Raw genomic sequence first — 14462 nt, forward strand, 5'->3', positions numbered from 1 at the left:
TGTATGTATAATTATGACCCAGTGGGGATTAGAAAAACTTCTGCTAAAAAAACAATGTGTATTGTCAGTAAATTATGAAATAAAGAAATAAAACATAATGTATGATTAAAGGCTCAAAATAAGTATGAAAGCTGTTGCCATTTTGAGTGAATGTGAACTTCTAAACGGCACTGTGTTTAGTTTTTTTTTAAGCTTAAAAAACATATATTAAAGCAGAGAAAGCATTACATTAACCCAGTTTAACATATAGCAGCGTGGGGAGGCTGGTTGGTTGTTAAAGAGGACATACATTTACAACAAATATGTTAAAATGAGGACTTTCCCCAAAGATGAGCTCGAAGAGATGCAACCTGTTAAAGTTCAGCTGAAAAATCTGACAAATACTACATACCTTGACAGCAAAATAAATAAATAATGTATGTCTGCGACCACTAAAATAGGGCTGGGACTAATGATTATGCAGGGAGTCGATTAAACTGTCGATATTTCCCCCAATTAGTAGAGAAGGAACATTTAAAAGTCGGGTCTACCTTTATTCTGGTAATCAGTCCAGGCCTTATTTGAGTATTTAACAATTTTGAATTAGACCTAGAGCTGCACAATATCTCAACATTATTACTGCAATACTATTTCTTAATATTCCAGAGAAAAACCGAAAGTAAGATTAATATTTTCTTGACTCTTTTCAGTCATTCCAGTTTTCCCATTATCTTTTGAGAGCTTAAGGTGTACAACAAAGGTCAATAGAGACTAGCCAGTTGGTTAAATAACTGGAACTGCTTGAAATGAAACTTCATAATCCATTTTAATTATTGTTGTTTTGTCTGTTTATTTTTGGATGTTTATGTTTTCCAGTTTCAATGTTTTTAGAAATCAAAGTTTTTCTTAATCTTTGCCTGGGTGACCTTACATTATTTTTTCCCATTACAATCAAATTAGTTAAAAATTGTCTCAAAGTGACAATATTAGCATGTGCAATATAGCACACACCAATACTAGTTGATAATTCAGATTTAATATATTGTACAGATCTAATTAGAGTTGAAATGCAATCAACATAGATTGGATTAGCTTTACCATCTAATATGTCTCATATATAGCTGATAACCAGGTTTTTCCACAGTAAAAATGACCAAAGCAGAAATATTATTCTCTAACTGGAAAATAGACAAAAAAATTATAATAAAAATTAATTTTCCCAAACGTTGGAGATATTAAACTAGGGTTAAAAAGTTGCAGATTATTGTGATCAATGACCAAATAAATAATCAAAATTGATCCATTGTTACCGGCTTATTCTTGCCGCAATAAAACCGACAGAAATGGTGCAGCGTGAGAGAAGGGAGAAAGCTACATTACTGCACTTGTTGACAGGGAGGATGCATTTCCTGACAAGAATACAAGCCAACCAATTATGTGTGTGAGCACATCAAGACACAGCAGTGCATGTGTGTGGCAGTGATATGTTTTCACATGGCTACACTGTGCATTTCTGCCTGTATCTGCATAGATATTTACATTGGGTGGGGGGATCTTACCTGGCATCAGCCTCACTGTAGTACTCCCTGGCTACAATGTCCTCAAAAAGCTCTCCGCCTGTCACGCTGAGGGACAGGAGAAGAAAGAATTTGGAGAAAGAGAGAGTCGATGAGACAGGAAGGATAGAGAAAGGAGTTGTTAGCATACACAAACAAAGCGAGGTTATGTGCATGGATGAAATGTCAGCGTGTGCGTGCACAGAATATACTCACAGGTCAAAGACGAGGTAATGAAAGCCTTCCTCTGAAATGCTGTCATGAAGTCGCACTGCAAGAGAGAGGGGAGGATGTGAGAGCAGACAATAAAAACAGCGAGGAGATGAAAGAAATAAGGTTTTCTGCAGTGTTTGGTGGTTAAATCTAGACATAAATTAAAGAGAAAGAAACTGCAAAACCGAAACTCCTAAAGCACGTTTTCTTTATCTTAAGAGCTACAGAAGTTCAATCACCGGAATGGAAATTTTGCCATCATGCAAACATGAAATTAGCTTTTCAAACTGCCTTTAACTGCATAACATGTGAAACAAAAGTAGCAGCAGCCAAAGGAAATAGCTCTTGTTTTGAAACCAGCACAATGCTGTGAAACCTCAGCTTTACCCAAGTATGGGCAAGTAAGCACCTCCAACAAACATGGGTGTCATATATACTGTGCCCCCTGAGGCATTTCTTCTTTTTGCACATTTTCCTCACTCTTATGTTGCAGAGGAAACTAATCATTCAAACCAAGCTGCATCTGTGCTGGTTCTATATGGAAAAAGATAAACATATCCTGCTCTGATCTAAAGCAATTCTAGAACTGATTATAAATTATTATTAACATATCAGTCCCAAAATCACAATTTCTAAGGGGTTAGGACTCTAGTGACCCGCAGTGAGAGAAATTGTACACCAACAGAGAAAAGATGTAACAATGGAAAACATTCACAGTGGTTGGCCAACAATTATTTAGATATGGTAATTATTCTTTATGAAAAGTTCTGATTTTGAACACATCAAAATCCAGATAAATCTGACAGATCATTTCTCTCTTTATTGTGGCATTTAACAAGTAACTCTCATAATTCTGACCTTAAACAAGAGAAGTTTGGTTTGGTTTAACTTCAGACAGACAAAAACAAGGTGTTCATGTTTTGTTGAAAGGTGGCCATGTCTTGCTATTTGGTGTACATAAACTTCTCGTTTCAACCAAGGGTGCACCAATTTATCTATGATTTTCTTAATTTTGGGATCTTGGTGATCGGCCGATAATTGCATCAGAAGCCGATCTAATCCACCGATCTTATCTACCTCATCGAAGGTTTTAAAATCAACCGCCATCTTCTTCTGCTCTACTCTTAGACCAGCCCACCACGTCATGTCTGCACATTTGCAGTTAACAATAGTCACCCTACTGTTGCCAATTCAGTGACTTTCTTGCTATATTTAGAAAACATTTCAGACAAAAAGAAATTGGTATCAGCCAAAATCGGAGTCAGCAGGTCTGGCTATTTAAAGGTTGGCAATCAGGGATTGGCCAGAAAACTGCAATCGGTGCACCCCTGGTTTCAACTGTACAACATTTTGTCCAAAAAAGACATTAGTTGCTGATCCAATAATGATTGTAGTAATTAGTACTTATATTAAATGTCTGCTTTGTGGCTCCTTAAGCACAAACTAGAAAAATGAAAAGTGAACTAGACATTTAAAGTTTCATTTTCATAGTAAAGAGACTGTATTTTCTAATTGGTGACACAAATAACCCAGTTTGGTAAAGAGAACTGCATAATGCCACAGTGCTGCGGTCATGCAGCAACCTCAGCAGCCAAACCTGTCAAGTTAACTGACCAGCAGCATGGTGACAAATCAGGACGCTGTCCGACCGATAGCCTCAACGCCTGCTGAGATACAGCTTAGGTTCAGTGTCAGCAGACAAACAGTTATAGTTATGTAAAGTGCATATCAGTTGTATAATAAGATGAAGTAGGATGCCCCTGCAGCAAGAAACAAGTGTGACTGCTCTTCCCTCCTCCTCCCATCTGTTTCCTTCTCTTTGTGCTTTCGTGTCTCCATATGTCTCCTCTTTTGTACCCTCCTTTGTCTAAAGTTTGAACGTAGACGACGCAAAGATATGTCAAGAAAAGGAGAAAGGAAAAGGATGAGGGGGAAAAAAAATCTATAGAGACAAGACAGATAACAGGAAGATTAGGTGAGGGGTGAGCAAATGCCTGGGGGGGCGAGAGAGAAGTAGGACATGAGCAGAAGAGAAATAAGGAGAGCAGCGCTAAAGGTGGCATTGATTTTGTCCTTTCATTGTAGCTATCGCTATTGAACATCCCTATTAAAGCCAGACTCTGCATTATTTTTTAATCCTCAGTGCTGCTTTAAAAAGGCAATAAAAACGTTTGAAACCGAAACAATTATATAAATGTACAGCATGTAAAAATGAGTAATGGCGATCACACTGAATAAGAAAAATAAATGTTAGCACAAGCAGCAGAACTCGGGTTTAATTTGATCTCAGTAATAATCTATTCATATCTATTCAGCTAATTTCAAAGTAGCTTTTAATTTTCTAACAGTTTCACTCGGTGACAAATGGTGTAAAGGATGTTGTGCAGGTGAGGAAGCACACATGCACTCAAATATGTCAACAAAACAGAACAAACGTTGACAAAATAACAGAATCACACCCCAATGGTTCACAAATAGAAATACACAAGGTGAATTTAAACAAAGACAATTATACAATAATTTTTAATAATGTGCTGCTGAATTTTTTTGCTTTAATTGACCATACAAATGTGTGATTTTCATGGTGAACTTAAACACTCCAACTTCCTCCAGGAGTTACTTTTTCAGAAATTCTGAATAAAAGTAAATAAAAATCCTTGAACCCGTTTTGTGTGATTTACAAATGGTAGCTTCTGTAATTCATGGTTAGTTCAATGACCTGCTTGGAAAAAAACAATTTGTTCCTCAAACATTTATCATACCATCAACTTTTGTACATTTTGCCACATAATGTTATCTAAACTCACAGTATTTATCCTTATTTTCTAAATAAAAATTTTAAACCCGTTCGTTCACTGGGGCTGAATAATATTAGGAAAGGAGGTGATATGCTATTATGTAGGATAATTTGCTGTAGCAATATTACTTACTGTAAAGAATAGCAATATCTTTCCAGCTACCAGAATAAATAAAAAAATACTGTATCCCTCCTGAAAGAAATATTTATTGAAAGCCTGAATGTACAGAACTTAAATAACTACAGTAGCTCACAAGATACATTTGTGATATATTGTGCTGTCCTGGTGTTACCTCTCTTTACTCTGATACCCCTAAAGAAAGTGAAGTCAACCAGTTAGTAATAAACACTTTTATGTGAAGAACTAAGAGGTTTGTTAGAGAACAAATAGCATCAAAAAGACCAGAAACATGAAGAAGGTCAGGGATAAAGTTGAGAAATTACCTAAGGCAGCATTAAGTTATATATATCCCAAGCTTTGAACATCTTAGAGGACTCTTCAACTCATAATTTCAAAAAGTAAAGATTACGGTACAAATACAAACCTGCCAAGAGGATTGGGGTAACTATGGAGGAGCTGCAGAGATACACAGCTTTCAGGAGTTAAAACACTAAATGTTCACTCCACAAATCTGGTCTTCAAGGAATAGTGGCAAGAAGAAAGTTGAAAGTCAAAAGTTATGTTTATAGTTTTCCACAAGGGACAGATACTGTATGTGGATGAGCTTTAGTCAACTGAGACTAACTAAACCCTTTGAGCAACATCTAATCCACTTGAGATAAATAAAAAGCAAAAAAAAAGAAGAAGCATGAGGTGATTATTTTTCAGCTGGCACCAACCAACGCAACAAGTAGCTTCTCATTTCTCAGATGAAGTGATGCTCCCATCATGCCCAGGGTCTATTGTAGCCGAGCTATAATATCCAGCTGATGACCTGAATATACTGAATGACGAGGTTATTCCATCAACGGCTGGTTTCTTCCCAAATGGCACGCCCACATTCAAAGATGACAATACCAGGATTCATCGGGCTCAAATTATGAACGAGTGGTTCAGGGAGAGTGAGATTTTTTTCACACCTCTGTCACCACAGAGTCCAGATATTTAACCACATTGAGAGTTTTGGGATGTTTTGAAGGAGGTCAGACTCTTTTTTTTACCAAGATTTTGAAAAACGTATTGCAACTGGATGGAAAGAAATATTGCAATGTTGCAGAAGCTTATAAAAAAACGCAGTGAATGCCTTAATCAAAGCTAATGGCAGTCTGAAATATTAGTGTGTGACATTAATGGTGGAGGTGACTTTTTTTTTTTTGCAAAAAAAAAAATGGTAAAAGACAAGTACGCCATTAAAAAAAACTGCATTTTTTACTTAACTTTTAATTTCTGTATGCTCTGTATTTGTATTTTATGTTTTTGTAAGGACCCCGTTTAAAAGGAGATGCTACATCTCAGGGGGTTATTCTCAAAATAAATTAATTAATTAATACATTTGGAAATTCTTTATTCATGAAGAAGAAAATAAAAAGAAACTTAATCCACGTCTGCTTATCTGCACAGAAACTTACCAATGTTGGGGTGTTTCAAAAGACGGCAGATACGAGCCTCTCTCTCAAGCTTCTGGTGGTCTGAGGGAAAACAAGAAAAAAAGAACAAGTTAGAACAAGATGGAAAAAAGAAAAACAATTTTAAAATGTTTAAAACAAAAGTAACCTGAGAGAAACGTATACATGTTTAGTAAGCAGTAAAAAGCTAATTTTCACTATTTTACATAACCATTTTGACAGTTTTATGAACTTATTAAAAAAAAACGATTCAAATTTTAGATTACAAGAGGTGCACTCTCCTAGCAGCACGTTCTCACAACGTTAATGGAAACTGTAAACAAAAAAAGGAAAAAAGAAGAAGAAATGATGCTTGGCTGCACAGTCAACTTTAGTTACTGCTCACAGCAGAGGGAGAGACGGACCAGAGACAAAACCACAGGCCAGAACCAAGACAATCCCATTAATCATGTGTACAGAGGATGCACAGAATGAATAATAAATAATAGAATAATGTCACTTGAAGAAGCTGTTATTTATGGAGAAAAAACATGTCACCCTTTAATTGTCTTCTGCCTATCTGAGATTGAGTCTTGGGGGTAACCAGAAGTGAAACCCAGACACCCCAGTCCAAGAAACACTCTCCAACTTCCCAAGGTATTAGTATGTAGTTCCTAAGAGAGCCATGCCTGGAAACATTTACCAATAGCACCCCAATAAAATGTCTAAAATCTAATTTCATAATCATTATTGAAGGTTGGAAAATGGTCAGTAAACCAAGACCTTTAAGTTTCACACCTGATGGACTCAGTTCTGAGACCAAATTTGCAACATTTGTTACATTTTCAGCTGGTGCAGTTCGCTTTCACACTACGCTGCGTCAAACAATCCAAACCCTTTGAAAAACTTGTTCTCCATTCGCCTGTGTTGGCGCTGCACCAGTATCTAATGAAGGAAACATCACAAAAACCTCTGAAGAAGACATGAGGGCAATTTCCTTTTTTCACGAAATGCAAACAAAAATGGAGTTAGTGGTTCTCATATTTCTGTTTGGCAACAGATCATGAGCCTTTTCTCACTGCAGCGTTAGACTTACACGTTTGCTTTGGTTGTATATACCCAAAATGCCCTGCTCTAAAGTTTGACTCCAGATTTTGGAGCAGACTCCAGTCCTACATACACGGTAGCGGTGGTGGTGGGAGTTTGCCCTACAATCGGTGCATCACTGGTTCGATTCCTGGTCTGCCCACATTCATCAGTTGTGTCCCTGGGCAAGACCCTTCGTGCAAAAATTACAACCTCACTTCTGTCAGATTGCCCCAGGGCAGCTGTAGCTACAATCCAGTAGCTTGCCATCATCAGCTTGTGAATGTGCCCTTTGAGATTTCATTTGTAGATATACAGGGAGTTATAATTAAAATTATTATTATTACTACTACATTTGAAACACACTACAGTTTACTTCAAATGAACCAAGACCAAGGTTTTTAGGCGGATCAGAGTTCACTTTTTTGGTCCGCATCAGAGTTTGATTGCACATTTTCACCTGCCCAAATGAACTGGACTTTCTAGTCAAACAAGAGTTCAAGTAAAGCGGACTAAACAGGGATGGTGTGAATGCACCCTTATCCACAGCAAGTCTGAACAGTGCCCAGATTACGACCAACCCAGCTCCAATCAAATCCATCTAACCTTTCCTCGCCTAGACTCAACGCTCACTTGTGAACAAGGTGAGAACACTTAAAACTCCCACCTTGAAGCGCAAACTAACCCTCAACCCAGAGTTAGCAATCTACCGGTTGGAAATCAACTGGCTAAAATTGGCCTTGGTAGGTCATCAGATTATTCCAGAAAACACGGATCAGAAATCTGCAACGAAATCTTTGATCGGTGTACCCTCTAGTCGTAAAATAAGCCTCTGTGTTGAAGAAGATGTGAGCATTTGCATTTCAATGTACACATATACAGAAGGGGTTCCTATGAAACCCATTAGACAAACTCTGCTGTATTTACTTCTCAGGCTGGGAGGAGATCCTCACAAGAAAAACACTCAGTTCATGTCCAGACCTACCGTACATCCTTGTTTGAGGATTTAACCAAATCCCACAGCAGCTCTAAGAGAGTGTGTGTTTTAGAGTTGTTGGTTTGTAAATCAGCCGACACTCCTCAACCGGCTAATCTCTATGGGATGCAGAAACCGCAAAAACAAAACCCCAATGAAGGAGCTGAGGTCATGAGTCAGGTGGCGCAAGTGTGAGGAGGACGCACTATAAGTCGATGTGTGTAGATGTGCGTGTTTTATCACTGTGGTTAAGCCAACTAACTCCACACAGCTCCATGGCGATTACATGACACAGAGGCCGGCTGGCTAAGATTTGCATTCATTTCCCCAGAGCAGCAGCAACCCCAGATAAAATTCACATGCTGCAGCAAAACCATCACCCATCACTTATCTTACCGCCCGTGCAGTTTAAACACTTCTCAACTTGTTGATAAAGTGAGTTTAAAGTTGAAGACAGGAGTTCCAAGAATGATCTTCAAGTACCTTCAACTAACCTTCATGTAGGTGTGCATTTCCCTCAACTGTGAGGAAGCGACTGAATGACAGAGAGACCTGAACCACCTCCTAATTACACTGGTGAAGCAGGATGGAGAGACAGGCAGAGAAAGAGATAGAGAGAGGATTACGTGGAGCGTCCATTTGCTGGAAGAGGATCACAGTTCTCCTGTGCGTGCGCGCGCATTTGTAAAACTGTCTACCACAGTGCAGTGTCACTGCAGCACTAATTCATTCAATCTTCTTATTTGTTGGTGTGTGAGAAAGAGAGAGAGAAAGAGGGTGGTAAAGGAAGGCAGGAAAGAGAGGGCTGGAGGGTAATTACGGGCACTTCCTGCTGCTCTCTAATTGGCCATCTGCTTTGCCACGGGGCAGGCCCAAAGCCGTCTTACATTAGCTGCGAAGGATGGAGACTACCCCACATAGTCGCACACATGCATATACACCCCTTTATCAGCCACACAAAGTTGACAGTTCAACTGAAGGCTCGTGAATTCAGCTCAGTCTGTTTTGGGTGAGTTTGATCCAAGCTGTTAGGACGAGGAAATGCTGTCAAAACAGCTGAGGAAACTCGATGCTAATAATGTGGCAGTCATTCAGGGACGAGGTTTGGCATTCTCTCTAAAAATAGCTGCATGGGTTCTGATTTGCCTAAAAAATACATGCATCTACGTTTGATTTGTGTGCACCAGGTTAAAGAGAAGTACTGCTTCAAGGTGCTAACATTAAAGACAGAAAAAAAATCATTACAATGCAAATATCTCCACTCAACAAAAATTTTATTTTTATTGGTGATGCACCAATCGATTGTCTCAATTATAGCATCAAAACTGTAAATCTGTTAACGCCTAAAAATTTTAATTCTACATCTCACCTCGTTACTCTTCTTGTCAGGCCTGATTTTTAAGTCTTGTTATATTTGTAAACCTTGCTGAAGGCTAGTTTCACAAACCATTCTTCATCACTCCCCCCACCCACAAAGCTGGCTTGTCTAAATGAAAGTCAGGCGATGTGGGTCTGTGACGACCTCGCCTAGCGAGTCAGTGGTGTAACAGAGGCAGGCTGAATTTTTATGCCATGAAATCATGCATTCATCAGTTTATCCTACAAAAGAAAGTGTCTAGTATCAGGCACATTTTGTCGACTCTCTGCTGACACTATTAATAAACACTAAGGACCTAATGGCTACACAAATCAGAGATGTACTCAGATACAAAGACCACTAATAAAAATTGGATGAAGAGAATTTGACATGAGCTGAAGATTGAAACAACTCAAAAGTAATGAGAATCACTATGATGCTTTCCAGTAAAGCAACTAAACAGCATAAGAGTGGTAACTTTAGGACAAGAAACTGAGGTTGTGCGATAAAATAAATGTTCGTTCTCACCCCCTCTCTCTGCCTCGGCACACAGTTGCTGCAGACAATGCAGCAAGGGCCCAGTTTCCAGTGTCACTTCAACAACTGAATTAGAGCATTCATTCTGCTCAGATGCTCACATTACACCTACGCTTTTTAGTGCCGCCATGTAAAAGTAACTAATGTACATCTAGGCAGGGGCCAGTTCATAATTCTCATGATTTGATAACTTCCAGTTAAAATGCCACATTTTCATGGACTACAAAGACACAAAACAACATTTTATAACAAGATATTACTTTTATTTAAGACAGAAAAACAAGCCAATCAACCAATTATTTGACATGAACTCAATATATTTAGATGTGAATATTTCTGGTGGAAGAAGAGAATTGTGTCAAGGTTGCTGACATGTTTAGTAATCGCAACATTTTGCTCCCCTTAGTCCCAATTGATCATCATATAAATACCAGAGCCTTACTGAGTATTGGTTACCTGGTTAATTATCCATCTAATAGCACTGTATTAATATACAGCATCACAAATTTTACAAATAATAGTGTGTGCAGTATTGATATCGCAAAGGACTGTTTAAGTTTTTGCATGGAAAACTGGAGCCAGTGTAATAGATGAGAAAAATAAGTGAATAAAAAAAAACTTACCTAAATCTTAAGATTTTCTAGTATGCATACCTGTCAAGTTTTGGACTTGAGGATTCGGGAAACCGTCCCCTGCTGCTGTCGGAGCGGGGGTTTTGCGTGGGGCTGAGGGTGGGGAGGTGGGGAGGGAGGTGGGTTGGGTAACATAAGTAAATGTTGAGTAATTATGCTTAACTTTGCATAAATATTCGCTCATACCTTACAGAAATCTAAGAATCTAATTTTTCTAATCCCTGAAGAATATTTCTTTAAATGCAAAATCAATCTACTCAAGAGTAGCAACAAAAATATTAAGAAAGAAGCACAGTGCAGCAAAACTACTCTTATAAGTGCATTTTTTCCCAAAAAGTTACTCAAGTAAATGTAACTAGTACTGCCCACTTTTTCACAGAGAGAACAACAAAATGAGTAGCCTATTCTTAACAAGCTTAATGTGATATATTGGCATTAGCTAATCATCATTTATCTAACATTATCTGCATCGAACAGCATTAATCAACTCTGTCTTTTAGCTGGAAGGGAAAAAACATGCAAATATGTTTTTGGCCTTTTGCTGGTTTGCTACCATGATTCTCAGACACACCTGTGCAGCTCTGCACAGCAGCAGCGTGTCTCCGTCACAGGTGTAAAACCGGCGCTCATGTTGCATTTAAAGGCGGCTCAGAAAAGCACGCTACGACATGTTAACAATGGATTAAATAGTTGTAACAAGGCGTAATTACTCTAATATTGGAATTTATGGGAAAATCCTAACTCTGGAACACGCAGGGACAGAGGGATAACGTATGGTAGTTTCCCGGCCAAAACGGGAGACTTGACAGGTATGAGTATGTCGTTGCCCTTGTATGCTCCCAGTAGTACTCCAAGGGCAGAATGGCATAAGAGACATCATTCTGCACAATAAAGCCTAAAACAATTATTAAACTTGCTGATACTTATTCTATATTTTTGTAGGTCCATTTGTGAAAATCAAAACAAAAAGTCATATCACAAGGTTTCCCCAGAAAACTTGCTAAGCCTGGTGGCTGGGCGCTCGGTAGTCATTCATCCAGCGGCCCTTCGTGTTTTGAGTTAAAAAAATGTTTCAAGTTGACAGGAAATTTGAAAATATCACTTGATAAGTATGTGTTATTGGAAGATTAATATCTCAACACCAACTATAAAGTCTTAAAAAATGCAAATATTAATAGAAAACTTAAATAAATAAGCTATGCTAAGCCTGGTGAGGACACAAGTAAAGCCTGGTGGCCCGCCAGGCTTATAATACAATGGCGTGAAACCCTGTAACATATACATATTTTAGCAGCTACATGACAACGTACTTTTCTGTTATAAACAACAGCAATTAGACATTTAATGCTTGACACAATTGCTTCAAATCTTACTTTGTACTAGTGGTTAGTCCAGTCCTAGGCAGCATAAACTCCATTAAGATGTTTTCCCGTCACACCTTTTCTTTGGTTTCCTCCCTTCCTTACCTCCTTTCCCCTCCCCCTTCCTCAGATTACTGCAGTGTTTACTAGAGCTTTGACAGACTTACCCACCAGGCCAAGCAACAGGCCACACTCGCCTCATAAGGGTAAAAAAATTACCCAAATCCTCCCAGGCAGAATGTTTTTGTTTGCATGTATCAGTCTGTAAAGCTGCCCATCTACAAAACTAAATCTACAGATTCTATCACTTATTATTACGTTTCACTTTATCATGCTTCTTTGGAGAGCGGCATCACTGAACTATGCTTTTAAAATTTATCCTCTTCTATAAGCAGACACACACACCTCCTCTTTACTTTCTGCCTCTGCAAAGAGCCCACAGCTTTCTGCTGAGCTCTTACTTTTCATGGCTGGGACATTAATACTAGAAGCTACACTATGTGGACACTTGATGGTACGGATAGAGCAATAATAGCATTACAAGCTCGCACCAAACAGACATGCACTATTAGCATCACTCTGTGCTCTCTTCGTCTACTTCATGCAGACAAATACCATCACAGTCAACAACAGGGCAAACAGGGAGGCGCCTATGGATTCTGTGGGGTCTTAGTGGTTGATGAAGATACATTGAGGATAAGTGGATTAGCCTCAATACAAACCAATCTCCCTGCTCAGAAAGACCAGAGACGGGCAATGAGGCAGAGGTGAGAAGCTAATGAGAGGAGGCAGGAAAGAAGAACAAAGAGGCCCAGGTGTGTGTGAAAACTACGAGGAGATCTGGGTCTTTAATTTGCCATATACAAAACAGAAGAACGCAGTGAGATATTTCATCATCATTACGAACCACAACAGATGTCGGTGAACTCCACATGCATGTACAATACACACAGGACAATGTGAAAAGAGAAATCTTCTCACAGACACCTGAAAATCTTTATGTCTCGTCATTTATGTTTGGATCTCGATGAGCCTGGATCGATGAATTGTACAACAGTGGTGCAATTGCATACTGGAGCAGCTACAGCAACTTATTCAATTAGGCGTTTATAAAGAGCATCAATAAACGATTAAAAAGTTGCTGATAAGACTTGACAGACAACAACTTAATAAAATATTTCCTCTGCTGTTACAACTGCTGTGATTTTGCCATTAAGCCGACAGCTGCCACTACAAACTGCATGAAATCTGTTAAAGTGGACAAAGTAGCAATCACTTCATTATACTATTAAATTAGCATCACTTGGACACTCATAAAATAATTGAATGTAAAAGTGTTTAGATCAGGTGCATCTTAAAAATAAGCCTGTCGCAATAAACAATTAATTAATTGCATAATTAATTCAAATGAGCTTGATATGTTCCATTCTGGTTAATGTTTTTGTAAGGAAAATTTTGTTTACGAAGACATTATAATCCATTTTATTTATGGTTTCAGTAGTAAGTGGTTTTTATTTCCGTTTTATTTTGTATATTTAAAACATCTTCTGGTTCTAGTGTTAAATGTTATTTACAAAAATCATAGTTTATTGTTCTTTGAAAGGGCAAGCTAGCATTATTATTATCAATATATCACTTAAAATTGACCTCAAAGCAATGTTATCATTTATCACAATAATTACTGGGACAATTTATTGGCCAGCGATATTTGAAATGTTGAGAAATGTTGCGTTACGGCCTACACAACCAAGAGGAAGACTGCTGGCTCTACAGTTGTCCAGCAGGCAGACACTTATTCCCTCCATTAGGAGGATAAGCCAGAAAAGGTCGCTCCTGAAGAAGCTGCCTGTTCACAAGGTGTACAAGCATATCAGTGGAAAGTTGAGCTGAAGGAAAACATGAAATAATAAAAATGGTGCAAAACTGAGCTACAAACAATTATTTTAGTAATAGATTAAGCTTTTGATTATTCTGACGATTAATTGGCACATTCCGTAGACTTTTAATTTAAGCCTTTTTATACAATATTGGAAACACAATAAATGCAAATAATTCAATTAAACATTTTATTGCCTAACAATGTAATAACAGCATTCCTTTAGTATGTAACAAGGAATCCGTCTGCAGTTAGAAAATGCTTATAAACTTCAATATATCAAAAGCTCAGCCATTTCCTGCTCGGCTTATCAATACAGGCTAATCTGTTGACTATTTTTTGGATTAACAAGTTAATAATTGATAGCAAAAGGTGCTTAATAGGAAAGAGTATTTTTTCAACAGAATTTGAACCAGGTGAAGCTCATATTTTGCAACCAGTTCTGGATATAATATATACAAACCAAGTTTTTCCTATGGTCTAAAATACAAAATGTTTATATTTCTTGTACAGTTTTGGCTTAATTTCTGCTCTTAATATCCAGCAG

General features: G+C 38.1%; 1 protein-coding gene across 29 annotated transcripts in view; it reads right to left on the reverse strand.

Moving 5' to 3' along the window:
• Positions 1-14462, reverse strand: part of LOC114152148 (calcium/calmodulin-dependent protein kinase type II subunit gamma) — a 58882-nt gene that overhangs the window by 35612 nt on the left and 8808 nt on the right. For 20 of the 29 annotated variants that reach the window (XM_028029934.1, XM_028029919.1, XM_028029909.1 and 17 more), the window contains exons 1-4: positions 10700-10877; positions 6115-6174; positions 1752-1806; positions 1539-1604 (exon numbers count right to left, since the gene is read on the reverse strand). In XM_028029934.1, coding sequence (XP_027885735.1) covers positions 1539-1604; positions 1752-1806; positions 6115-6174; positions 10700-10862 — 344 coding nt within the window. In that variant the 5' untranslated portion in view covers positions 10863-10877. Of the gene's footprint in view, positions 1-1538; positions 1605-1751; positions 1807-6114; positions 6175-10699; positions 10878-14462 lie in introns of those variants that run through there. The other 9 variants (XM_028029905.1, XM_028029920.1, XM_028029910.1 and 6 more) reach the window with 1 other exon arrangement.

This window comes from Xiphophorus couchianus, chromosome 10 (genome assembly GCF_001444195.1).
Source record: "Xiphophorus couchianus chromosome 10, X_couchianus-1.0, whole genome shotgun sequence".
Classification (NCBI taxonomy): domain Eukaryota; kingdom Metazoa; phylum Chordata; class Actinopteri; order Cyprinodontiformes; family Poeciliidae; genus Xiphophorus; species Xiphophorus couchianus.